This window comes from Coregonus lavaretus, assembly GCF_964263955.1.
Source record: "Coregonus lavaretus genome assembly, chromosome: 12".
NCBI classification, from domain to species: domain Eukaryota; kingdom Metazoa; phylum Chordata; class Actinopteri; order Salmoniformes; family Salmonidae; genus Coregonus; species Coregonus lavaretus.
Window position 1 is genome coordinate 48,973,419 of NC_139999.1, and position 27,865 is coordinate 49,001,283.

At 42.8% G+C, this 27,865-nt stretch overlaps 1 protein-coding gene across 2 annotated transcripts; it reads left to right on the forward strand.

Moving 5' to 3' along the window:
• The first annotated feature begins 694 nt into the window (after positions 1-694).
• LOC311138268 (myosin regulatory light polypeptide 9-like) lies at positions 695-24,582 on the forward strand. 2 transcript variants are annotated; one of them, XM_084172950.1, is made up of 5 exons: positions 704-779; positions 5,163-5,255; positions 11,141-11,342; positions 12,184-12,345; positions 23,505-24,582. In XM_084172950.1, exons 3-5 carry the CDS (start codon positions 11,159-11,161, stop codon positions 23,678-23,680), a joined length of 522 nt encoding a protein of 173 aa, XP_084029076.1. In that variant the 5' UTR covers positions 704-779; positions 5,163-5,255; positions 11,141-11,158; the 3' UTR covers positions 23,681-24,582. The 2 variants fall into 2 exon arrangements, with proteins under 2 accessions (XP_084029077.1, XP_084029076.1); XM_084172951.1 differs by lacking the exon at positions 5,163-5,255 and having other exon boundaries at positions 695-779.
• The last annotated feature ends 3,283 nt before the right edge of the window (positions 24,583-27,865 follow it).

Below are 27,865 nucleotides of genomic sequence, written 5' to 3' on the forward strand. Positions count from 1 at the left end.
CTTATGTGTTTCTTCCATTTGCGAAAAATCCCACCAACTGTTGTCACCTTCTCACCAAGCTGCTTGGCGATGGTCTTGTAGCCCATTCCAGCCTTGTGTAGGTCTACAATCTTGTCCCTGACATCCTTGGAGAGCTCTTTGGTCTTGGCCATGGTGGAGAGTTTGGAATCTGATTGATTGATTGCTTCTGTGGACAGGTGTCTTTTATACAGGTTACAAGCTGAGATTAGGAGCACTCCTTTTAAGAGTGTGCTCCTAATCTCAGCTTGTTACCTGTATAAAAGACACATGGGAGCCATAAATCTTTCTGATTGAGTGGGGGTCAAATACTTATTTCCCTCATTAAAATGCAAATCAATTTATAACATTTTTAACATGCGTTTTTCTGGATTTTGTTGTTGTTATTCTGTCTCTCACTGTTCAAATAAACCTACCATTAAAATTATAGATTGATCATTTCTTTGTTAGTGGGCAAACGTACAAAATAAGCAGGGGATCAAATACGTTTTTCCCCTCACTGTACATGTTGTAGTCAATTTTGACACTAGAATAAATGTTTCTGACTCATATCGATGCCACATAGGCTGTTTTCAAAGGGATTAGTTGGTTTTTAGGGGCAGTCGCTGTCACGATCGTTGAGAGATGGGTCAGACCAAGGTGCAGCGTGAAAAGCGTACATGTTTATTTAACTCAATAAACAAAACAAGAAACAACGTAACGTGAAGTCCTACAGCTATACACATACAAGCCTAAACACGGAACAAGATCCCACAACTAAGGTAGGCAAACAGGCTACTTAAGTATGATCCCCAATCAGAGACAACGAGCGACAGCTGCCTCTGATTGGGAATCACACCCGGCCAAACCTAGAAATACACATCTAGATCCTAAACATAGAAATTCTAACATAGATCCTCACACCCTGACCAAACCAACTAAAGACAACCGGCCTCTCAAGGCCAGGGCGTGACAGTCGCTCTTTAATGTGATAAACATACAGTTGAAGTCGGAAGTTTACATACACATTTAATTACATTTTCGTCATTTAGCAGACGCTTAGCCAAATACATTTAAACCAGGTTTTTCACAGTTCCTGACATTTAATCCTAGTAAAAATTCCCTGTTTTAGGTCAGTTAGGATCACCACCTTATTTTAAGAATGTGAAATGTCAGAATAATAGTAGAGAGAGAGCTTTTATTTCTTTAATCACATTCCCAGTGGGTCAGAAGTTTACATACACTCAATTAGTATTTGGTAGCATTGCCTTTAAATTGTTTAACTTGGGTCAAACGTTTCGGGTAGCCTTCCACAAGCATCCCACAATAAGTTGGGTGAATTTTTGCCCATTTTCTTCTGACAGAGCTGGTGTAACTGAGTCAGGTTTGTAGGCCTCCTTGCTCGCACATGCTTTTTCAGTTCTGCCCACACATTTTCTATAGGATTGAGGTCTTTGTGATGGCCAATCCAATACCTTGACTTTGTTGTCCTTAAGCCATTTTGCCACAACTTTGGAAGTATGCTTGGGTTCATTGCCCATTTGGAAGACCCATTTGCGACCAAGCTTTAACTTCCTGACTGATGTCTTGAGATGTTTCTTCAATATATCCACATAGTTTTCCTTCCTCATGATGACATCTATTTTGTGCACCAGTCCCTCCTGCAGCAAAGCACCCCCACAGCATGATGCTGCCACCTTCGTGCTTCACGGTTGGGATGGTGTTCTTCGGCTTGCAAGCAACCCCCTTTTTCCTCCAAACATAACAATGGTCATTATGGCCAAACAGTTCTATTTTTGTTTCATCAGACCAAAGGACATTTTTCCAAAAAGTACAATCTTTGTCCCCATGTGCAGTTGCAAACCGTAATCTGGCTTTTTTATGGCGGTTTTGGAGCAGTGGCTTCTTCCTTGCTGAGCGGCCTTTCAGGTTATGTCGATATAGGACTAATTTTACTGTGGATATAGATAATTCTGTACATGTTTTCTCCAGCATCTTCACACGGTACTTTGCTGTTGTTCTGGGATTGATTTGCACTTTTCGCACCAAAGTACGTTAATCTCTAGGAGACCGAACGCGTCCCCTTCCTGAGCAGTATGGCGGCTGCGTGGTCCCATGGTATTTACACTTGCGTACTATTGTTTGTACAGATGAACGTGGTACCTTCAGGCGTTTGGAAATTGCTCCCAAGGATGAACCAGACTTGTGGAGGTCTACCATTTCTTTTCTGCGGTCTTGGCTGATTTCATTTGATTTTCCCATGATGTCAAGCAAAGAGGCACTGAGTTTGAAGGTAGGCCTTGAAATACATCCACAGGTACACCTCCAATTGACTCAAATGATGTAAATTAGCCTATCAGAAGCTTCTAAAGCCATGACATCATTTTCTGGAATTTTCCAAGATGTTTAAAGGCACAGTCAACTTAGTGTATGTAAACTTCTGACCCACTGGAATTGTGATACAGTGAATTATAAGTGAAATAATCTGTCTGTAAACAATTGTTGGAAAAATTACTTGTGTCATGCACAAAGTAGATGTCCTAACCGACTTGCCAAAACTATAGTTTGTTAACAAGAAATTTGTGGAGTGGTTGAAAAAGAGTTTTAATGACTCTAACCTAAGTGTACAGTTGGGGAAAAAAAGTATTTAGTCAGCCACCAATTGTGCAAGTTCTCCCACTTAAAAAGATGAGAGAGGCCTTTAATTTTCATCATAGGTACACGTCAACTATGACAGACAAATTGAGAAGAAGAAATCCAGAAAATCACATTGTAGGATTTCTTATGAATGTATTTGCAAATTATGGTGGAAAATAAGTATTTGGTCAATAACAAAAGTTTCTCAATACTTTGTTATATACCCTTTGTTGGCAATGACACAGGTCAAACGTTTTCTGTAAGTCTTCACAAGGTTTTCACACACTGTTGCTGGTATTTTGGCCCATTCCTCCATGCAGATCTCCTCTAGAGCAGTGATGTTTTGGGGCTGTCGCTGGGCAACACAGACTTTCAACTCCCTCCAAAGATCTTCTATGGGGTTGAGATCTGGAGACTTGCTAGGCCAATCCAGGACCTTGAAATGCTTCTTACGAAGCCACTCCTTCATTGCCCGGGCGGTGTGTTTGGGATCATTGTCATGCTGAAAGACCCAGCCACGTTTCATCTTCAATGCCCTTGCTGATGGAAGGAGGTTTTCACTCAAAATCTCACGATACATGGCCCCATTCATTCTTTCCTTTACACGGATCAGTCGTCCTGGTCCCTTTGCAGAAAAACAGCCCCAAAGCATGATGTTTCCACCCCCATGCTTCACAGTAGGTATGGTGTTCTTTGGATGCAACTCAGCATTCTTTGTCCTCCAAACACGACGAGTTGAGTTTTTACCAAAAAGTTATATTTTGGTTTCATCTGACCATATGACATTCTCCCAATCCTCTTCTGGATCATCCAAATGCACTCTAGCAAACTTCAGACGGGCCTGGTCATGTACTGGCTTAAGCAGGGGGACACTTCTGGCACTGCAGGATTTGAGCCCCTGGCGGCGTAGTGTGTTACTGATGGTAGGCTTTGTTACTTTGGTCCCAGCTCTCTGCAGGTCATTCACTAGGTCCCCCCGTGTGGTTCTGGGATTTTTGCTCACCGTTCTTGTGATCATTTTGACCCCACGGGGTGAGATCTTGCGTGGAGCCCCAGATCGAGGGAGATTATCAGTGGTCTTGTATGTCTTCCATTTCCTAATAATTGCTCCCACAGTTGATTTCTTCAAACCAAGCTGCTTACCTATTGCAGATTCAGTCTTCCCAGCCTGGTGCTGGTCTACAATTTTGTTTCTGGTATCCTTTGACAGCTCTTTGGTCTTGGCCATAGTGGAGTTTGGAGTGTGACTGTTTGAGGTTGTGGACAGGTGTTTTTTATACTGATAACAAGTTCAAACAGGTGCCATTAATACAGGTAACGAGTGGAGGACAGAGGAGCCTCTTAAAGAGGAAGTTACAGGTCTGTGAGAGCCAGAAATCTTGCTTGTTTGTAGGTGACCAAATACTTATTTTCCACCATAATTTGCAAATAAATTCATTAAAAATCCTACAACGTGATTTTCTGGAGAGAAAAAAATCTCAATTTGTCTGTCATAGTTGACGTGTACCTATGATGAAAATTACAGGCCTCTCTCATCTTTTTAAGTGGGAGAACTTGCACAATTGGTGGCTGACTAAATACTTTTTTCCCCCACTGTATGTAAACTTCCGACTTCAACTGTATTTGTTTCTTTGTACCCTATGTATGGAACAATCTACAGAGTTCCCTACAACTGGATATACTGGTGCCTCTCGGTAGTTCAAATTGTTGGTTGGGGACATCTTTGCTGAGGAATGTCATTGTGTTTCTTGAGTGTGTTTGTAATTTTGTATATTTGTATTATATTGTATTTTGACATTTGAGTATATGCTGGTCTCAATGGTGACTCCCTGTTAAAAAAGGTAAAATAAATAATTGACTTGGCTGTACATTGTAACTACAGATAAGGTATATACATCAATGGATACATTTGGATAATAACACCAAAAAGTAGATGTGACTACATCTGTGCAACTCAAATGTGACCAGATACTTTGTTTCTTGGTAGATATTTGCAACAACAGTAACACGAGAATTTAAAAGGGACATTTTATTGGAACAGCACAACATTTTTCTCAATATGGCAGAGAAGAAAAAAACTGATGCTACTGGCATGACAAAATGTGTTCCCTAGAGATCCAGACAGTAGCTTGGCCATGCAAACTGCCTTTTTAAGGAGTCCCCCAGGCAGCTTGAAAAACAACTAGGAGCTCTGCTTCAGAACACCAGAGAACCGGCCCCTATCTTCTCTTCCATCCCTCCCAGATGCAAAACCAGAAACCACAGACAACTCCTCTGCACGCTGGCCCTTTATTTTTTTCGCTAAATAAGGCAGCCTTATCAGAGTTCCTGTCATTTCGGCCCCATTCCCAAACATCACCTACTCTGCTATGGCAGTGGGGAGCTGCAGGCCTGCACATTCTTTTCCCTTGTATGGGTAAATGCCTGAGCTGGGCCGGCTCTGTTTGAGACAGCCGGGACAGGCGATTGGCCAGGGGAGGAGTGGGAGGGGCCGGTTAGAAGACTGATGCTTTAAACAAACTTTTCAGTGGAGCTCCCTGCTTCCCTTCCAACTAAGCAGTGAGACCCAGACAAAGGGCTTAGAGGACTCCAGAAACAACTAATATTCACCTGAAGCCAAGGTAAGATGATTTTTCTCTTCCATTTTGCCTTCAGATTTAATGTTGTTTAGCTTAGAGGGAGTTTATGTTGGGATTAGATTTGTGGCACTTTAACGCATTAGTCAGAGTTGTATGGGAAACTGTCAACAATGGTAAGAGCTGGGTTAAAGGTGGGGGCGGGATAGGGTTTCTGAGTTCTCCTTGCATGCCAAAAGTGACCGGTCACAGGTCTAGGATCATCTGGAGTAGCGTCTCATCACGGTGGTGCTCTGTAGTCCCCACAACTGTGTTGTGGAATGAAGGCTTTACTAATTTACGCCCATCATCATCACAGATTAGACAGTGGAATTTCACCACTCTGTGACCCACAAACTCATATCGAGCTCTCTAAACTCTAGAGTCTCACTTCTAATCAAAAGCCTGTCATGTTTAGCTGTTTTTAGACAACGAGAGGTTGGTTAGGTTTGTTGGACTGTTGTTTTGAAACTCCCCCAGTGGTCAGGTCAAGACTGAGTGATTGACTGTCTGGTGACTAACAGTGAGTGAGTGAGTGAGTGGGAAAGGATGAGGTACACTAATAAACAGAGAATAGCACAACACACAAACCAATGATTGAATGGATCTTGAAATGTTTTCAAGACCTCATCGGTGAGTCAGCCAGTTGAGAATGCGGAGGAATTCAATAGGTTTCAGAAGCAGTGAGGTCATTCGGGCTTAGAAATCCACTTGAATGTTACACACACAGGTTGGCAAACACAGGTTTCCAAGGTGGCTTCAGACTAAAGGGATTTAGTTTGTTGGAATGAGATGAGGGGGTTTAGACTAATTGATCCGATTGAACGGTTGTGCTAGCCGTCACTAAAAGGAGATAGGGATCTAGTTGTCCCTCACCCTCTGGAGTCACACAAGAATGTGAAAGATAATGGGAACATTCCAAAATTCCAACTATGAATGTTTACAGGAAGTCAGTTAACTCAACCCTGAAAAAGTAACTTCTAACAATCTCATTTTTGAACAGCCTCGTTGTCATAGTGGTGTGTTATAAAGCTCTCGAAAAGAGAAGGACTGTGATAACTTCTGAGAAGAAACATTTGCCCACTGGGCCAAAATCCTAATCTTCAAATTCCTTCATCCTCTGAAAAGGAGCTGGACAATGTTTTGTTTTGGGCTTCCTCAATAACTATGTCACGTAGCAACAGGGAGAATAAGCAAACTGTTAGCCAGTGAAAAACTCCCTCAGATCTCTTAACTCAGATAGCAAGCAGAGAGACTGAAATAGAGTAAAGTAAACAAACGCAATTGAAAGGAACAAGCAACTGCTTGAAGTGCAATGCTGTGTGATTGTCATCTTTGTTAGTAAGGGCATTAGGTGCAGGTTTTACACACAGGCCTGTTTACTTTTACTGGGTCATATACAGTAGGGTAGCTGATAACAGTAAGGATGCTTTCCATTGGAGATCGGGACAAGGTTGAAGTGTGGTTACATATTACAAAGTCAAATTGAGAGCACTGTCTGCAGGTTGATCCAATTAGGAAAATGACTGGCCCTTTGTACTGGAGAGAGACAGAGAGGAGGGGAGAGAGAGGGGGAGAGAGAGAGCAATAAAGGACAGTGAAGATAGGCAAACGACAAGGCTTAGCTAACATAGCCTTCCTTGGAACTCTGAGAACTGCCTCTGAAACAAACTTTGGATAAATATTCCAACCACTGGTGGTTTATGAACTGGAAACAGTTACTTGTAACTAGAGGGTTCTGTAGAAACAAGTAATGCAATATTAGTACCTGTCCAGCTTCATATGTTCCAGTTGTCCAGTGTTAACAACCTCATCAAGTCTTTGTCCAGAGCTGAGTTCCCTGCAACATATGAAGGTGGATTGGTAGATACATTACATGACTGGTTTCTGCAGAAGCCTCTGGTTACAGGTAACAGTGTTAACAACCAGTAGGGATGAAACGGTAGATTTTTGTTTATACTATCTGAATTTGCACGATAAGAACGCTCATTTTAGTTTCTCCCATTTTTTTGCCTGAACACAATTATTTAGTGTTCTACCTTTCTACAACCCGCTATCACACGCACACACGTTGTTCCAATGTATTCTCAAATAAGGCTTGCTAAATGACAGTATTTACAGTGCATTCAGAAAGTATTCAGACCCCTTGACTTTTTCCACTTTGTTACGTTACAGCCTTATTGTAAAATAGATTCAATCTACACACAATACCCCATAATGACAAACCAAAAAACAGGTTTATAGAATATTTGGCAGAAAATGAATATTAAAAAAGTAAAACATATCACATTTACAGAAGTATTCAAACCCTTTACTCAGTACTTTGTTGAAGCACCTTTGGCAGCAATTACAGCCTTGAGTCGTCTTGGGTATGACGCTACAAGCTTGGCACACCTGTATTTGGGGAGTTTTTCCCATTCTTCTCTGCATATCCTCTCAAGCTCTGTCAGGTTGGATGGGGAGGTTGCTGCACATCTATTTTCAGGTTTATCCAGAGATGTTCGACCAGGCTCTGGCTGGGCCAGTCAAGGACATTCAGAGTCTTGTCCCGAAGCCACTCCTGCGTTGTCTTGGTTGTGTTCTTAGGATCGTTGTCCTGTTGGAAGGTGAACCTTCGCCCCAGTCTGAGTTCCTGAGTGCTCTGGAGCAGGTTTTCAGCAAGGATCTTTGTACTTTGCTCCATTCATCTTTCCCTCAATCCTGACTAGTCTCCCAGTCCCTGCCGTTGAAAAACATCCCCACAGCATGATGCTGCCACCACTATGCTTCACCGTAAGGATGGTGCCAAGTTTCCTCCAGATGTGACGCTTGGCATTCAAGCCAGAGAGTTCAATCTTGGTTTCATCAGACCAGAGAATCTTGTTTCTCATGGTCTGAGAGTCCTTTAGGTACCTTTTGGCAAAATGCAAGAGGGCTGTTATGTGCCTTTTACTGAGGAGTGGTTTCCGTCTACTTGCTCTACCATAAAGGCCTGATTCGTGGAGTGCTGCAGAGATGGTTGTCCTTCTGGAAGGTTCTACCATCTCCACATAGGAACTCTGGAGCTCTGTCAGTGACCAATGGGTTCTTGGTCACCTCCCTGACCAAGGCCCTTCTCCCCCGATTGCTCAGTTTGGCCGGGTGGCCAGCTCTAGGAAGAGTCTTGGTGGTTCCAAACTTTTTCCATTTAAGAATGATGGAGGCCACTGTGGACCTTCAATGCTGCAGAACATTTTCAGTACCCTTCCCCAGATCTGTGCCTCGATACAATCCTGTCTTGGAGCTCTACGGACAATTCCTTCGACCACATGGCTTGGTTTTTGCACGGTCAACTGTGCAAAAACAGTATAGACAGGTGTGTGCCTTTCCAAATCATGTCCAATCAATTGAATTTACCACAGGTGGACTCCAATCAAGTTGTAGAAACGTCTCAGGGATGATCAATGGAAACAGGATGCACCTGAGTTCAATTTCGAGTCTCATAGCAAAGGGTCTGAATACTTATGTAAATAAGGTATTTTTATTTATTTTTTATAAATTTGCTACAATTTCTAAAAACCTGTTTTCGCTTCGTCATTATGGGGTATTGTGTGTAGATTGAGGACATTTTTTTATTTAATCAATTTTAGAATAAGGCTGTAACGTAACAAAATGTGGAAAAAGGGAAGGGGTCTGAATATTTTCCGAATGCACTGTATATCTCCTGTACTAAATACCAGTAGAGAGAGAGAAACAAAAGATACTCCATCAGTCACTGACTCAAATCCAACATATTTCTCTAATTACCTGTTCCTTCCTGCATGGTATTAGCTCTCTCACAGTCAGTATTCTGATGTGCCACCGCCCAGCAGCACTATCACCTCCTGTACACACTTCCTCAATGATGCACACTGAGCCCGCGTGTGAGTGACAGGTCTAAGTTTGGCCCGTTCTCAAGGAAACCAGGTGGCCATCTTTTGTCGTCTTCACACTTTTCACTGCAGGTGACACTTTAGCAGTAGCACCACCTGTGTCTTCAGTGCATAGAGAGAGAGAGTGTGTAATTTGGAGGTTGATGGCATCATCTTTCTCACAAATGCAGAGAGACTGAAAATGGAATAACTGAGAATGAGTAATAACCAATTAAATCCCTAGCCTTACCTATACAACTGATGTAACATTTTAACTAATCAGTGGAGGCTCCTCAGAGGAGGAAGGGGAGGAGCATCCTCAGTGAATTTCATAAAAATTAAAATAGTGAAACATAAAACAAGTGATCATTTTTAGATAAAACTATACTAAATATATTCACGTCACCAAACAATTGATTAAAACACACTGTTTTGCAATATATTTTAATTTACAGTAGCCTCAACAGCACTCTGTATGGTAGCACCATGGTATAGCCGGAGGACAGCTAGTTTCCGTCCTTCTCTGGGTACATTGATTTCAATGCAAAACCTAGGAGGCTCGTGGTTCTCACTCCCTTCCATAGACTTACACAGTAACTATGACAACTTCCGGAGGACATCCTTCAACCTATCAGAGCTCTTGCAGCATGAACTGATATGAGTCCACCCAATCAAAGGACCAGTACTGAAAGCATAAGCTACAGCTAGCTAGCACTGCAGTGCATAAAATGTGGTGAGTAGTTGACTCAAAGAGAAAGAAAGACAATAGTTGAATAGTTTTGAACAAATACATTTCTTCAAAAATGAAGGAGAAGCGCGAGAGAGCGAGAGCTTAATTTCTCACTTTCACTTACTTAGCTAGCAAATGCAGCTAGCTAGCTAGTTTAGCCTACTCAAACACCCGGCTCAAACAGTGAGGGATACTATGTTACCTAGCTGGCTATGGCTATCCAACACTCTTCCGAATCATGGTAAGCTTTTGGTTTTATTAATTTATTGCCATCGGGGCCCGCTGGTGTAACTGCTAAACTGCATTCTAACTGTACACTGTACTCTATGATTGTAGTGGGTTTACTAATGCGTTAGTTCTAGTAGCTATGTTGTTGACTTGACGTTGGCTAATATGGTGACAATGATGTTGGCTGTTTGTAGCGGTTATGATATGAAGGTTTGGCTTGGAAAGGTTTTTTCGCCTGGTCACAGACAGCTGATGTGTTGTGCACTGAAGTCCACAAGCGAAGGGAAAAGGTGAGGAGGAGAGCGCGTAGATGCGAGAAGGAATTATACAACGATCTGGCTGCTATGAAAGTGAACTGTGTTTGCGTGTGATCAGGGATGTATTCATTCCATCGATTCTGTTGAAAAAAACGTTTCTTAAACGGAAGCAAACTGAACAAAACGGAGATAAACATGCCTGAATTTGTCCAATAGAAACTCTTGTTTGCAACTGTTGGACTAATGATTACACCCTAGATCAGCTAGATGGAGGCAAGATTGTGCAAAGCGGTATTGAATGTGTCACTGTCTGTCATCTTGATTACTCAAATTTCTCTCGACCTGTGCACCTACGTTGTAAACCTTCATTCATAGGCTAGGTTGTAGCAACCTCATGATGGGTACAGGGAAAATTCGAGTATCATGTAGTAAGTAGCCTAAACCTATCGATGTTACATTGAGCTGGGAGAATGGAATATGAATGACAGTCATCCAATATGCTGTAATAGAAATAAGGCCATGCTCATTAAAAAATAATCGTCCTCATCATCTTAAACGGCACCGACCGCTACTGTAACTCATGTATGATTATTTAAAATGCATATCGTAATGCATATTGGAAATAAACTGACTGATTTAGTCATGTAAAGCGTCACTGTCTACCTTTTCACTTGATATACTCTTGTTGAGTGCCAAGCTTTAACAAAGAGCATTTTTCTCAAAGTATTTTTTGGGACATTCGACAATATGCAAGTCTCGATCTTTCATCTGACTTTAACTATCCATGTCCTATTCTGCAACCCTTAGGCCCATCCAACCGCCACCATGTCGAGCAAACGCGCAAAGGGGAAGACCACCAAGAAGCGCCCCCAGAGGGCCACGTCCAACGTGTTCGCCATGTTCGACCAGTCTCAGATCCAGGAGTTCAAGGAGGCCTTCAACATGATCGACCAGAACCGAGACGGCTTCATCGACAAGGAGGATCTGCACGATATGCTGGCCTCACTGGGTAAGACATGGGCCAGGGGCCAAATGGGAACCAATAGGAAACTGTTGTTAGAGGGTTGACTATATTCTATATACAAGACCTAAACATTCAACTCATGAGTTGAAAATCTAATTGAATTGGCCACACCCCAAAGAATGTAGAGTTTGAGTGCAATTCAAAGAAATTCCACTGTCATAGAACATGTGTTTCATTGAATCTGTATTGCAACAGAAATGCATTTCCCAGCTAAATACTAGTATACTGTAAAATAGAGATATAACAATAAGCAGACAGATCAATAATAACATTTAACCATAATCTACCAAATCAAACCAAAGCCTGACCTAGTTAATCAATGGCTACTGTTGAACAAAATTCAGATTTGACCACTTAACGACATGCTCCGGAACCTTGGCGACTACTAAGTATTTTTTAAACCTCCCGCTTTGGGCTGGATGTGTCAATTTGTAGTTCATACATGCATATCCTATGAGTAGAATTACTGTCTTACCTCAATTAGCCACAAAATCCCTAGTTTGAAAGCAACAGTTTTTCTGGATGCTGTGCTGCGCCATTTTCCCTATATTTTCCCCCAAGTAGGCCAGCCCCCTAGAAATTTGAGTTCAACCAATGAGCTTCAGCCCCTCGCCATATGACTGACAGCTAGCAAGAGGCACATCATGCACCCACAGTGAGAGAGAGAGCAATGACGTGGTGCACAGTGTGAAATAATGTGCAATTTTCGGGGACCACTTTTGGCTAGTGAGGCTACTTTCAGAACTACTGGCTAAAAAGTATACAAAAATACAGGAGAATCTCTTAAACGTTGACCATGGTGTGTGTGTTTTGTTGTGGTCCCCAGGTAAGAACCCGTCTGATGAGTACCTGGAGGGGATGATGGCCGAGGCGCCGGGGCCCATCAATTTCACCATGTTCCTCACTATGTTCGGAGAGCGCCTCAACGGCACCGACCCCGAGGACGTCATCCGCAACGCCTTTGCCTGCTTCGACGAGGAGGGCTCTGGTGAGACACACACACGCAAGCACACACACAAACACACACGCAAGCACACACACACACACACACAAACACACACGCAAGCACACACACAAACACTCTTCAATGTCAACCTCCACTCTCCACCATAACAACAACATCAAACACAAAAGGAAAAACAGATAGAATGGGAAAATTATAGGAATGTAATGATTCACATATATGCATCGGTCCCCAGTTCATATGTTTAAAGTTGAACTATGCAAAAAATGCTCCACCTTTTCCTGGTTGCTAAAACTCTAATTTCAGTTTATGTAACAAAATAAGCTAGTCTAGTGTAGAGAATCATTGTTCCATCTAAACCGCTGTGAAATATATTTTCCATAACCAAAAATATTGTTGTTTCAGCTGTTTGAAGCTGGTGTACAAAACTGAAAGTAAAAGAAGCAAAAACAAAACTTAAGAACCGGAAGCATAAAAATAGGGCACATAGAACAGATCTACTGCTTCTTAGACTTGCTTTCAAGAAGGATGACAGATCCATAACTCACATTTCTATGTGAATTTGGTCGGGCCGCCCAAAAAGTTACATATTGCTAATTTAAAGGCCCACCTGCTTTGGGGGTGTTTTTCTGCTAAGGGGACAGGACAACTTCACCGCATCAAAGGGACGATGTACCGTCAAATCTTGGGTGAGAACCTCCTTCCCTCAGCCAGGGCATTGAAAATGGGTCGTGGATGGGTATTCCAGCATGACAATGACCCAAAACACACGGCCAAGGCAACAAAGGAGTGGCTCAAGAAGAAGCACATTAAGGTCCTGGAGTGGCCTAGCCAGTCTCCAGACCTTAATCCCATAGAAAATCTGTGGAGGGAGCTGAAGGTTCGAGTTGCCAAACGTCAGCCTCGAAACCTTAATGACTTGGAGAAGATCTGCAAAGAGGAGTGGAACAAAATCCCTCCTGAGATGTGTGCAAACCTGGTGGCCAACTACAAGAAACGTCTGACCTCTGTGATTGCCAACAAGGGATTTGCCACCAAGTACTAAGTCATGTTTTGCAGAGGGGTCAAATACTTATTTCCCTCATTAAAATGCAAATCAATTTATAACATTTTTGACATGCGTTTTTCTGGATTTTGTTGTTGTTATTAAATAAACCTACCATTAAAATTATAGTGATCATGTCTTTGTCAGTGGGCATAGTACAAAATCAGCAGGGGATCAAATACTTTTTTCCTTCACTGTATGTATCACCGCATTATCTAAATTGCGGCCGTGAATCCGCCATAGAAATAGAAAGAAAATTGCCGGTAATATGGATGGCGTAACTATTGAAAGGTTATTCTTTAAAGTGTTATGGCAGACTATACCTATTGGTGTATTGCCGCCACCTACTGTACGGGGTATTGAAACAAAACAAAAATAATATATTTCATTGTGGGAAGGAGGGGGCTGAGGATAATACAAAATACAAACATTTGTGAGAACAACCATCCCACTCCTTCAGTCACATTCAAATCACATCCCTACACAGGCTCAGGTGCCTGTGAGGAAAGAGCATTCATCGACAGGATTCCTTGTAATGCCTCTGCAGAAAAGTTCCTGAGTCCCCAAAAAACGCTCAGCCACACTGTCAATGATGCCTATTTTCTTCAATATCCTCTCCGTTTGCGCTGTGCAGTTGAAAACCAAAGTAATAAACGCTACAAAGTCCACCTTCTTAACGTTCAACATGTCAGGATCCCTCTGTTGACAAGAAACATCCTGTGTCTCTACTCCTACTACCATTATTTATTCCACTTCACTCCTTTCTTCCACTCTTCTCAATGTCTCTGGATAGGAGACATTCTGGACAGCCCTTATTCTTGCCACCTCCGTCTCCTTCACCCTAACAGGACACAGTTTACATTCATCACACTGCATGGGTTTGGGCACGATGTCTCTCACAGGAAATCTCATATAACCCAAATACACGTGAGTAGGGAGAGACTCTTCATAAAAAAACAATAGAATGGATGGAGTGGGCTTCCATCTGCCATGCAGGTCAGTCGTTGTGCACTTGATCCAATTCTTCACGTATATCCTTTGCATTTAAGTCTAGCGCCACCCCAGCGATAACAACATTGATAGGCGCCCTGCTTCGAAGATCCACGCACAACACATTCTAATCCGACATCTTCTTCAAATCAAATCAAATTTTATTGGTCACATACACATATTTAGCAGATGTTTTTTTATTTTTTTATTTTTTTTATATGTTATTGCGGGTGTATCGAAATACTTGTGTTCCTAGCTCCTAAAGTGCAGTAGTATCTTAACAATTCACAACAATACACACACAAATCTAAAAGTAAAAGAATGGAATTAAGAAATATATAAATATTAGGACGAGCAATGGAGTGGCATTGACTAAAATACAGTAGAATAGAATACAGTATATACATATGAAATGAGTAAAGCAGTATGTAAACATTATTAAAGTGAATAGTGTTCCATTATTAAAGTGATGAGTGATTCCATGTCTATGTATATAGGGCAGCAGCCTCCAAGGTGCAGGGTTGAGTAACCGGGTGGTAGCAGGCTGTCCTGTAGCTCAGTTGGTAGAGCATGGCGCTTGCAATGCCAGGGTTGTGGGTTTGTTTCCCACGGAGGGCCAGTATGAGAAATTTATGCATTCACTAACTGTAAGTCGCTCTGGATAAGAGAGTCTGCTAAATGACTAAAATGTAAAATGTAGCCGGCTAGTGATGACTATTTAACAGTCTGTTGGCCTTGAGGTAGAAGCTGTTTTTCAGTCTCTCAGTCCCAGCTTTGATGCACCTGTACTGACCTTGAACAGGCCTTGGCTCGGGTGGTTGATGCCCTTGATGATCTTTTTGGCCTTCCTGTGACATCGGGTGCTGTAGGTGTCCTGGAGGGTAGGCAGTGTGCCCCTGGTGATGCGTTGGGCAGACGCACCACCCTCTGGAGAGCCCTGCGGTTGCGGGCGGTGCAGTTGCCGTACCAGGCAGTGATACAGCCCGACAGGATGCTCTCAATTGTGCATCAGTAAAGGTTTGTGAGGGTCTTAGTGGCCAAGCCAAATTTCTTCAGCCTCCTGAGGTTGAAGAGATGCTGTTGCGCCTTCTTCACCACACTGTCTGTGTGGGTGGACCATTTCAGATTGTCAGTGATGTGTACGCCGAGGAACTTGAAGCTTTTCAACTTATCCACTGCGGTCCCATTGATGTGGATAGGGGCATGCTCCCTCTGCTGTTTCCTGAAGTCCACGATCAGCTCCTGGCACCACTCCGCCAGGGCCCTCACCTCCTCCCTGTAGGCTGTCTCGTCATTGTTGGTAATCAGGCCTACTGCTGTTGTGTCGTCTGCAAACTTGATGATTGAGTTGGAGGCGTGCGTGGCCACGCAGTCATGGGTGAACAGGGAGTACAGGAGGGGGCTGAGCATGCACCCTTGTGGGGCCCCTGGGTTGAGGATCAGCAAAGTGGAGGTGTTGTTTCCTACATTCACCACCTGGGGGGGGGGCCCGTCAGGAAGTTCAGGACCCAGTTGCACAGGGCGGGGTTCAGACCCAGGTCCCCGAGCTTAATGATGAGCTTGGAGGGTACTATGGCGCTGAGCTATCGTCAATGAACAGCATTCTTACATAGGTGTTCCTCTTGTCCAGATGGGATAGGGCAGTGTGCAGTGCGATGGGGGTCGCATCGTCTGTGGATCTATTGGGGCGGTATGCAAATTGAAGTGGGTCTAGGGTGTCAAGTAAGGTAGAGGTGATATGGTCTTTAACTAGCCTCTCAAAGCACTTCACGATGACAGAAGTGAATGCTACGGGGCGATAGTCATTTAGTTCAGTTACCTTTGCTTTCTTGGGTACAGGAACAATGGTGGACATCTTGAAGCAAGTGGGGACAGCAGACTGGGATAGGGAGAGATTGAATATGTCCGTAAACACTCCAGCCAGCTGGTCTGCACATGCTCTGAGGACGCAGCTAGGGATTCCATCTGGGCCGGCAGCCTTGCGAGGGTTAACACGCTTAAATGTTTTACTCACGTTGGCCACAGAGAACAAGAGCCCACAGTCCTTGGGAGCGGGCCGCGTCGGTGGCACTGTGTTATCCACAAAGCGGGCGAAGAAGGTGTTTAGCTTGTCCGGGAGCAAGACGTCGGTGTCCGAGACGTGGCTAGTTTTCCCTTTGTAATGCGTGATTGTCTGTAGACCCTGCCACATACGTCTCGTGTCTGAGCCATTGAATTGCGACTCCACTTTGTCTCTGTACTGACGTTTTGCCTGTTTGATTGCCTTACAGAGGGAATAACTACACTGTTTGTATTCAACCATATTCCCAGTCACCTTGCCATGGTTAAATGCGGTGGTTCGCGCTTTCAGTTTTGCGCGAATGCTGCCATCTATCCACGGTTTGGGTAGGTTTTAACAGTCACAGTGGGAACAACATCCCCTATACACTTCCTGATTAACTCAGTCACCGTGTCCGTGTATATGTCAATGTTATTCTCAGAGGCTACCCGAAACATGGATTCCGATTGTTCAGACCAGCGTTGAATAGACCTTAGCACGGGTACTTCCTGTTTGAGTTTCTGCCTATAGTAAGGGAGGAGCAAAATGGAGTCGTGATCTGATTTGCCGAAGGGAGATTGGGGGAGGGCCGTGTAGGCATCCCGGAAGGGGGAGTAACAGTGGTCAGCATTTTAGCAACGCGAGTACTACAGTCAATGTGTTGATAGAACTTCGGTAGCCTTTTCCTCAAATTTGCTTTGTTAAAATCTCCAGCTACAATAAATGCGGCCTCAGGATATGTGGTTTTCAGTTTGCACAAAGTCCAGTGTAGTTCCTTGAGGGCCGTCGTGGTATCGGCTTGAGTGGGAATATACACGGCTGTGACTATAACCGAAGAGAATTCTCTTGGGAGGTAATACTGTCGGCATTTGATTGTGAGGTATTCTAGGTCGGGTGAAAGAAAGGACTTGAGTTTCTGTACGTTATAACAATCACACCATGAGTAGTTAATCATGAAACATACACCACCGCCTTTCTTCTTCCCGAAGAGTTCTTTATTCCTGTCTGCGCGATATACTGAGGACCCAGCTGGCTGTATGGACGGGGACAGTATATCCAGAGAGAGCCATGATTCCGTGAAACAGAGTATGTTACAGTCCCTGATGTCTCTCTGGAAGGAGATCCTCGCCCTGCGCTCATCTACTTTATTGTCCAGAGACTGAACATCAGCGAGTAATATACTCGGAAGCGGTGGATAATGTGCACGCCTCCTGAGTCTGACTAGAAGTCCACTCCGAATACCTCTTCTCTGGGGGGTACGCACAAAGGATCCAATTCGAGAAAGTCGTATTCCAGGTCGTAATGCTGGTGAGTTACCACCGCTCTGATATCCAAAAGTTATTTCCGGCTGTATGTAGTAACACAAAAAACGTTCTGGGCTAATAATGTAAGAAATAACGCACAAAAAAACAAAATACTGCAAAGTTGCTTAGAAGCTAGAAGCAGAGCTGCCATGTCTGTCGGCGCCATCTTGCCAAATGAGGCGCAAAGCACGCTCCTTCTGTTTCCATAGAAACAACAAAATAAAACAAGCCCACTTCTCATTATTCTCATCGACTCCAATGCATCCACAATTTTAATAGACTTCAAACGGATCTCCCAGGTAACAACATCGATCCAAAACCCTTATTCCAACCCCCCAAAAATGAATGGATTTACTAGTCTCCAATAATAATAATAATATGCCATTTAGCAGACGCTTTTATCCAAAGCGTCTTACAGTCATGCGTGCAGACATTTTTTTGTGTATGGGTGGTCCCGGGGATCGAACCATGGCGTTATAAGCGCCGTGCTCTACCAGCTGAGCTACAGAGGACCACTTTACTTCTCTTATTTCCTTTTGTGTTCGCCACTGTAATCCAATTATTCTCACTCATCTCCACGTCATCCGATTCAAACAGAACATCCGCTTCTGCAATTTTCCTCTAACGTCCCCTATTGAACGGTTTGGAGCGTGTATTGAAGCAATGGGTGAGTTTGCCTTAAACTGTAGTGGCCAAAACTATTCATCTTGGGGCGAATTATCATGTTTTTTTTATGCAAACTTGGTAAAAAATGAGTGAAATTTGACAAATTATTCAATGGGTTATGATAATCTGCTGGTAAAAAACGGGGGGTGCACCCCCTATTTTAATTTTCTTCATGGTAAGGCGGCCAAGTGTAAGGTCGTCACTAGTTAGCACAGCCACAAAGTCATAAACCCTGTCTATTTCTAAATGTTCTCTTATTAAAATTGGATTTCACCTTAACCCTAACCTTGACCATACTGCTAAATTTAGCCTAACCTTAAATGAATACCAAAAAACTCATTTTTGTTTTCATGATTTCGTACGATATAGCCAATTTTGACTTTGTGGCTGTTTTTATCTAGTGGAAACCCAAGTGTAGGCTACAGAGAAAAGCTGTTTGGCTCTCAGACGACTCGTGAATAGGAAGAACTTTGCAGCAGGTGTTTCTGATCAATAAACATTGCCATGCTGCGGGGTAGTAACATTTAAAATAAAACCCTGCCCTGAAACGAAATGTAGGTTGAAAAGAACTTGCACGTTCTCTTATAGGAAAAGACAAATAGCCTAAAGGCGTCCGCATGCTTCCCATCCAAAACAGTTCGGCAAGGGTTTTTTCCTCTGTTCATGCAGATGACACAAGACCCCCCCCCCCCCCCCCCCCCCCCCCCCCCCTTGGTGTACGTTTTGGGTTTTGCCCTAGCACTACACAGCTGATTCAAATAATCAAAGCTTGATGATGAGTTGGTTATTTGAATCAGCTGTGTAGTGTTAGGGGGGAGGGTGGACCCAACAGTTGATAGGGGTTTTCAATAATTCCGATTTTATTTAGATTGTTCAGATTGACAATAAGAAATAGTTTTGGTAGTTTTGCTTTAAACAGTCAGGGTATTTGGTCATTTTTACATGAACAGAGTAATTCTTGGGAGTTGTGCATGGTCACATTCATATGGAAGCCTATTCCTGCCACCCTATTATGATGATTATTATTTTACTGTTGATACTATCTCAAAATGTGGAGATACGCAAGTCAACATTAGTATCTAAAAATGTCTAGATAGTAGAACATACATATCGGTAGGATATGTTTCTTTATTTGTAGCATTATGTGGCGATTTTCATCTATCCATGTTGCAGAGATCAGCAAACGTGTGGCGAGCTGGCATATTCCCCAACACTTTTGATTCAGTTTGATTTAAAAATATTGACATCAAAGTTTTGAAAATAGGGACAAAATACTGTTCTTTAGACTGATTTGCCTCATGATTTAGCAACTCGTGTACAATTAATCTGTGCTTTCTGTCTGATCAACTGTAGCCTATGTGAGAGCAAAAATGACTAGATTATGTTATAATACTGCTATTGCATCAAATGGTTGTTTTCTGCAATAGAATAGGGTTCTTAGAACTCTCATGTGTCTGTGTTAACACTGACAGTAGATGTACGATGCCTTAGGTGATAAACCTAACAAGCCACATTCCATTCATGTGAGGAAGATGGCTCCGGTCTGACTAAGCCTGCAGTTTTTAGACTGAATTGGTGTTTGTGTATAATGAGGTACCAGGGAGAGATGGCTCGAGAATGGATAATGATGAGAGGAAGCTTGTCTTAGGGGCCAAACTCTGGTTTCTGTACAATAAGAACGGTCTTCACGGCAAATGCTATTTGGCTGGGGGATACTCCTTTCTCATATATCAAGTCTCACCTTGTGACCAAATCCATACATCTGGTATTTGTCATGTAGACTAAGAGGGTGTATCTTTGCTATAAAATATATTTGTATTCTTTGTTTCGGGGCTCTCAGCCCAACGGCTGATTGGTGATTGACCTTGTCTCTCCTCATTATTGATTAGAAATTCCACTACACCTACTGATTACAGCTGCAGGTAGCCTAGAGAAGCCTATGCGCTCTGATCCCCTCTGGCCAGGGGACACGAGTGGTAACGTCATGTATTTATAGCCTAAGCTATGTATTTATAGCCTAAAATAGGACTATTTATATATGTTAAGAGAAAATGTGAATGTGATCAAATTTGGTTTATATTCAAACTTCGGGTGGCTAGGCTACCTAGACAATAGTAATGACATACTGTGTGAGTAACTTTTTCATTACAGATGCAAAGGCCTACATGATGCAACCCTGCCTAAAGCAAACTCAGCCCTGTTAGTTCTATTGTCCAATTTAAAAAAAAACATATGATCTGATTAGAAATAATCTCGTCCCATCATAGCAGATGTATTACTATGTCATACCATCCAACTAGGGTGCAGAGTTTTAGCTGGTTAGGTTAGCCCAGTGGTTCTCAAACCTCTCCTCGGGGACTCCCAGACATTTCACAATTTTGTTTTAGCCCTGAAATAGTTAATCTGATTCACCTAATCAAGGGTTAGTTGACAAGTTGAATCAGGTGTGCTAGTTCTGGAATAGATCAAATACATGAACTGGCTGAGGGTCCCCGAGGAGAGGTTTGAGAACCACAGGGTTAGCCTACCAGATCAGGAAATCTCTGGGCCCCAGGAAAAGCAAATCTTGAAATGTTTACTTACGTATCTTGAAATCTCGACTTATTTCGTGTTGGTCTGATGTTTCATGAGCTGAAATAAAAGATCCCAGAAATGTTCCATACGCACAAAAAGCATACGCATTTCTTTCAAATTTTGTTTACATCCCTGTTAGTGAGCATTTCTCCTTTGCCAAGATAAACCATCCACCTGATAGGCGTGGCATATCAAGAAGCTGATTAAACAGCATGATCATTACGCAGGTGCACCTTGTGCTGTGGTCAATAAAACGCCACTCTAAAATGTGCCACATACGTCTCAACTTTTGAGGAAGCGTGCAATTGGCATGCTGACTGCAGGAATGTCCACCAGAGCTGTTGTCAGATAATTGAATGATAATTTCTCTACCATAAGCTGCCTCCAACGTTGTTTTAGAGAATTTGGCAGTATGTCCAACTGGCCTCACAACCACAGACCACGTGTAACCACGCCAGCCCAGGATCTCCACATACGGCTTCTTCACCTGCTGGATCGTCTGAGACCAGCCACCCGGACAGCTGAAGAAACTGTGGGTTTGCACAACAGAATAATTTCTGCACAAACTGTCAGAAACTGTCTCCGGGAAGCTCATCTGCGTCCTTGTCATTTAATAGACGCTCTTATCCAGAGCGACTTACAGGAGCAATTAGGGTTAAGTGCCTTGGTCAAGGGCACATCGACAGATTTTTCACCTAGTCGGCTCGGGGATTAGAACCAGCGACCTTTCGGTTACTGGCACAACGCTCTTAACCACTAAGCTACCTGCCGCCACAGTGTGCAAATGCTCACCTTTGATGGCCACTGGCACGCTGGAGAAGTGTGCTCTTCATGGATGAATCCCGGTTTCAACTGTACCGGGCAGATGACGAGCGGTTTGCTGATTTCAACATTTTGAAAAGAGTGCCCATGGTGGCGTTGAGGTTATGGTATGGGCAGGCATAAGCTACGGACAACGAACACAATTGCATTTTATCGATGGCAATTTCAATGCACAGAGTTACCGTGACGAGATCCTGAGGCCAATTGTTGTGCCATCCATCCGCCGCCATCCCCCCATGTCGCAAGGATCTGCACACAAAAATGTCCCAGTTCTTCCATGGCCTGCATACTCACCAGACATGTCACCCATTGAGCATGTTTGGGATGCTCTGGATCAACATGTACGACAGCGTTTTCCAGTTCCCCGCCAATATCCAGGAACTTCGCACAGAAGAGGAGTGGGACAACATTCCACAGGCCACAATCAACAGCCTGATCAACTCCATGCGAATAAGATGTTGCGCTGCATGAGGCACTGAGTGTTTTTCTGATCCACGGCCCTCTTTTTTTAAGGTATATGTGACCAACAGATGCATATCTGTATTCCCAGTCATGTGAAATCCATAGATTAGGGCAGTGTTTCCCAAACTCGGTCCTAGGGACCCCAAGGGGTGCATGTTTAGTTTTTTGCCCTACACTCTTAGAAAAAAGCTGCTATCTAGAACCTAAAATGGGAATTCGGCTGTCGCTATAGGAGAACCCATTGAAGAACCCCATTTGGTTCCAGGTAGAACCATTTTGGGCTCATCATTAAGCTTTGATTATTTGAATCAGCTGTGTAGTGCTAGGGAAAAAAAGCAAAACGTGCACCCCTTGGGGGCCCCAGGACCTAGTTTGGGAAACACTGGATTAGGGCCTAATGAATTTATTTCAATTGACTGATTTCCTTATATGAACTGTAACTCAGTAAAATCTTTGAAATTGTTGCATGTTGTTTTTTTTGTGTTTTTTTTTGTGTAGCATCTTGAAATGTGTAGATAGTAAAAATACACAAAACAAAATGGTGTCGGGAATGGCCTTCCATACATTCACTGGTCTGAGCAGGAGAAGCTCGAAGTAAAATTCCAAAAGGTCTACCATTCGCTTTTGAGACAGGGTAAAAATCCCAAACTCATTATATGAATTGGCTAAATGCCATGTGAATTTCTAAAGATAAATATTAACATAGTACTAGCTCAAAAAAAAAATACTGGTAAAAATGACAAGTTAATCAGTGTGTGATAGTGATTTCAGATAGAAAAGTGGGGGGACAAAAAGCATAAATTGTGCCCACCACTAATCTGATAGTGGGGTGGTAATGCACAGTCTGCCCTATGGCTCAGCTCAGGTGCCTACACACACCATTGACATCAACACACACTTCTTAAGCTGAGGGCCACTCAGCGATATTAATCGAAAATGGAAAATTGTGTTCATGCAAAAAAATATAGTGAATCGTATCGGAGCCCATGTATCGAATCGTTCATGAAAGGAGAGATGCACATCCGTCGAAAATTAGCTTGATGTAGGTTGTGCAAAGTCATAGCCTGTAGCCTGGTCTAGATCTGTAGCTAGAGCTGATCAACCCTTCTGAGCACATACAGACTACAGGACCAGAGATATACAGGCTACAACCCATTATCCACTAGGCTGAGTCCCAGATCTGTTTGTGCTGTCTTATTCCATTGTTGGCATGACAACGGCAATACTAGGAGTCCACTAAGCATAGAGTGACACAGGCCCACTAACTCTCCCCTGTTTGCAGGAGTGATCCACGAGGACCACCTGCGGGAGCTGCTGACCACCATGGGTGACCGCTTCACCGACGAGGAGGTTGACGAGCTATTTCGCGAGGCGCCCATCGACAAGAAGGGCAACTTCAACTACGCCGAGTTCACTCGCATCCTCAAACACGGCGCCAAGGACAAGGATGACATGTAGAGACAGGCGACTGCTTCGCGGCCCACACACACACACACACACACACAGTGCTTTTTAGCTGGAATGGGCTCCTCTTTAGTGAGTTTTATCGTCAATGGTGATTATTCATTGAAGAGGAGTGTATCACAGCTAAATGCATCTTGACAAGTGCAAGTGGCTTCGTCTCCATGTGTCCTTTCTTTAATTTGTAGTCTTTTATAAATCAGTGCAGATGAACGAATGGTGACAAAGTGATAGGAAGCCATGTTAGACAGATGAGATGCACTGAATACCTTTGTGTGTGTGTGTGTGTGTGTGTGCCTCAGAAAACCAGCACTACATACTGGCCAGGTTTACCTGTCCTTGCCTCTCACATCAGCACCAGCACTGCCTCTGTAAGAAACTGCACCTTCTATCCAGGAGCTGTGTTGGAAAACCACATTTTAAAGGACTCTATTTTGTTCTATTCATGTAAGGTTTTTGACAATCAAAACAGGTTGTATTTTACCCTCATTGCTTGAATGCTTATTATTCCACATGTTGCTAGTCGTATCCCCTTTTCAGCTGGTCAGGTCAATTCTAACTCTGCCTGCATCGATGCATCACAAACTCATTAAAGCTGGAACATTCAACATGAATGTTGCTAAAGGATCGGACTTGTTAAAAAAGCGAGGGGCAATGTTATGGAGGAAGTCAGCCTTGAAATTGTGTTTTGCCGAGCAAGGTCTTATGCGTTGCCCTTCCAAGGAGGAGTATAAAGAGCAGAAGGAAACGGCTGGGCTGGGTTGTCTGGGTATAATCATGTTTGGGTTGAATTGTCGTGGAAATGTAGCATGCCTGTATAGAACCAACGAAGGACCCTTGTTTAAAAAAAAGTTGTTTAACGTGTCCTTTATTCCAAGATGAAGAGTTGTTTCAATGTCCTGCTGCATTCCTTTTATATTCTGTATTGGAGAAAAGGAAAGATGTTCCCATACCAGAGTACAGGTGGATTTCCTCACATTGCAGTTGTAACACCATTTTGACAAGTGATACAATTAAGTAGTCCACTTTAATGAAACACAGGATCCCACTTGTGAAAGGTTTTAGTAAAAAGCACTCAGCACCAGATAGAGTAGGGGGTAGATGCTAGATAGTGTTTCAAGAGCCATTGAGCCTTTAAGGTCAATAACGTCTCTAGAGCTAAAAGGGCTGTCAAATACTCTCGTTGTAACGTATAGGCTGGGAGTCAGGAAGCAGGTGCAGAAGGTGAGTTTAATAAGAATCATGACGCTAAACAAAACAGGAGAAGCATACAGAACGTGAACAAAACCAATACTGACTGATGCTACTGAGGGCTAAATAAAGGGAGAGTAATCAAGGTGATGATGAGCTCCAGGTGTGCTTAATGATGATTGCCAGGACCGGTGGTTAGTAGACCAGCGACGTCGAGCGCCAGAGTGGAAGTAGGCGTGACACTCGTCCTACTACCATAATTATCTACAAATATTCCCCTTGAAGCTTAGGCCTAAATCCAATTATGAGTTTCACATGTATTTGTTATTTATTCACTTTTTAAAATATACAGCTCCACACTAGTAGAGAAGTGGTAACCAAATAACTTGAAGGAAGGCCTCAATGAGCACCTGTAGGTCTGTCTACCTTTTCAAATCTGAACACAATTCAATATGAGAGCTTCAAGTTCCTCGGTGTCCACATCACGAAGGAATTAACATGGTCCATACACACTAACACAGTCGTGAAGAAGGCACGACAACGGCTCTTCCCTCTCAGGAGGCTGAAAAGATTTGGTATGGGCCCTCAGATCCTCAAAGTTATACAGCTGCACCATTGAGAGCATCTTGACTGACTGCATCACCGCTTGGTATGGCAACTGCTTGGCATCCAACCGCGAGGCGCTACAGAGGGTATAGTACGTACGGCCCAGTACACAGGGGCCGAGCTCCCTTCCACCCAGGCGATGTCAGAGGAAGGCCCTAAAAATTGTCAAAGACTCCATCCACCTAAGTCGTGGACTGTTCTCTCTGCTACCGCACGGCAAGTGGTACCGATGCACAAAGTCTGGAAACAAAAGGACCCTGAACAGCTTCTACCCCCAAGCCATAAGACTGCTAAATAGTTAACCAAATAGCTACCCGGGCTATCTGCGTTGACCCTTTTTGCACCAACTCTTTTGACTCATTACATGCGCTGCTGCTACTGTTTATCTATCCTGTTGCCTAGTAACTTTACCCCTACTTATATGTTCATATCTACCTCAATTACCTGCACATTGACTCAGTTCTGGTACCGCGTGTATATAGCTAAGTTATTGTTATTCATTGTGTAGGGCCTTCTGTAGCTCAGTTGGTAGAGCAAGGTGCTTGCAACGCCAGGGTTGTGGGTTCGATTCCCACAGGGGGCCAGTATGAAAAATTTATGCACTCACTAACTGTAAGTAGCTCTGGATAAGAGCGTCTGCTAAAATGTAAAATGTATTTATTCCTCATGTTATTATTTTTCTATTTTTCTCTCTGCATTGTTGGGAAATAAGCATTTCACTGTTAGTCTAAACCTGTTGTTTACGAAGCATGTGACAAATAACATTTGATTTGATATGAATGGGTGTTCAATTTTACACAAATGTTTCATCAAACAAAAAGGGTGCCAACCTTGAATGGCAATTCTGCCACTTTTCAAACTCATATTCATTATATCCAGCAGCATGTATGTGAAAATGGCGCGTTTCTATGATCTGTGGTTAAAAAGATAAGGTCCTACACTGAACAAAAACATAAACGCAACATGCAACAATTTACAGTTCATATAAGGAAATCAATCAATTGAAATAAATTCATTAGGCCCTAATCTATGGATTTCACATTTAAAAAATAATAATTTGCAGACACCCTTATCCAGAGCAACTTCCAGTAAGTAGTGAGTGCATACATTTTCATACTGGTCCCCAGTGGGAATTAAACCCACAACCCTGTTATTGTAAGCGCCATGCTCTACCAACTGAGCCACTCAGGACATGAATCCAGATATGCATCTGTTGGTCAGAGATACTGTACCTTAAAAAAAAAGTAGGGGTGTGGATTAGAAAACCATTCAGTATCTGGTGTTACCACCATTTTCCTCATACAGCGCGACACATCTCCGTCGCATAGAGTTGATAAGGCTCTTGATTGTGGCCTGTGGAATGTTGTCCCACTCCTCTTCAATGGCTGTGTGAAGTTGCTAGATATTGGCGGGAACTGGAACACGCTGTCGTACACGTCGATCCAGAGCATCCCAAACATGCTCAATGGGTGACATGTCTGGTGAGTATGCAGGTCATGGAAGAACTGTGGCATTGTGTTGTGTGACAAAACTGCACATTTTAAAGTGGCCTTTTATTGTCTCCAGCACAAGGTGCACCTGTGTAATGATCATGCTGTCAAATCAGTTTCTTGATATGCCACACCTTTCAGGTGGATGGATTATCTTGTCAAAGGAGAAATGCTCACTAAGAGGGATGTAAAGAAATTTGTGCACAACATTTTAGAGAAATAAGCTTTTTGTGTGTATGGAACATTTCTGGGATCTTTTATTTCTGCTCATGAAACATGGGACCAACACTTTACATGTCACGTTTATATTTTTGGTTAGTATAAAAAACTGCTTCTCTGCGACATCACAGGGTAGGATGAAAATTAAGAAAAACAGTAGTTTTCAAAACCTGCAACAAGTTTCTAGCCAGAGGGTATTTTCTTGCTCGCCACGTCACCACAAATCTGTGTTTGAAAATCACTGTTTAAAATTTGATGATGTCATCGGGTAGAACTTTTTTACTTTACATTTTTTTCTACAAATGGACCATTTTCACATACACAATCCTGGACTTTTTTATAAATTTTTTATTTCACCTTTATTTAACCAGGTAAGCCAGTTGTGTTACAAAGTGGGATAAAAGTGGATTTAATTAGTAAATTTTTGTTAACATTCTACACAAAATACTCTGTCAGTGGAAGAAATATTCTAACTTTCTTTTACACTTATGACAAATATATTTATTTAAATCTTGATTAGATAAGTATTCAACCCTCTGAGTCAATACAGGTTAGAATCACCTTTGGCAACAATTACAGCTGTGAGTCTTTCTGGGTAAGTCTCTAAAAGCTTTGCACACCTGGATTGTACAATATTTGCCCATTATTCTTTAAAAAATTCTTCAAGCTCTGTCAA

Excerpts from the sequence above, each read along its gene's own strand:
- LOC311138268 (XM_084172951.1), top strand. The coding sequence starts at position 11,159 with ATGTCGAGCAAACGCGCAAAGGGGAAGACCACCAAGAAGCGCCCCCAG. Across the intron at positions 11,343-12,183 it reads CGATATGCTGGCCTCACTGG|GTAAGAACCCGTCTGATGAG; the intron begins GTAAGACATGGG and ends TGTGGTCCCCAG. Across the intron at positions 12,346-23,504 it reads CTTCGACGAGGAGGGCTCTG|GAGTGATCCACGAGGACCAC; the intron begins GTGAGACACACA and ends CCCTGTTTGCAG.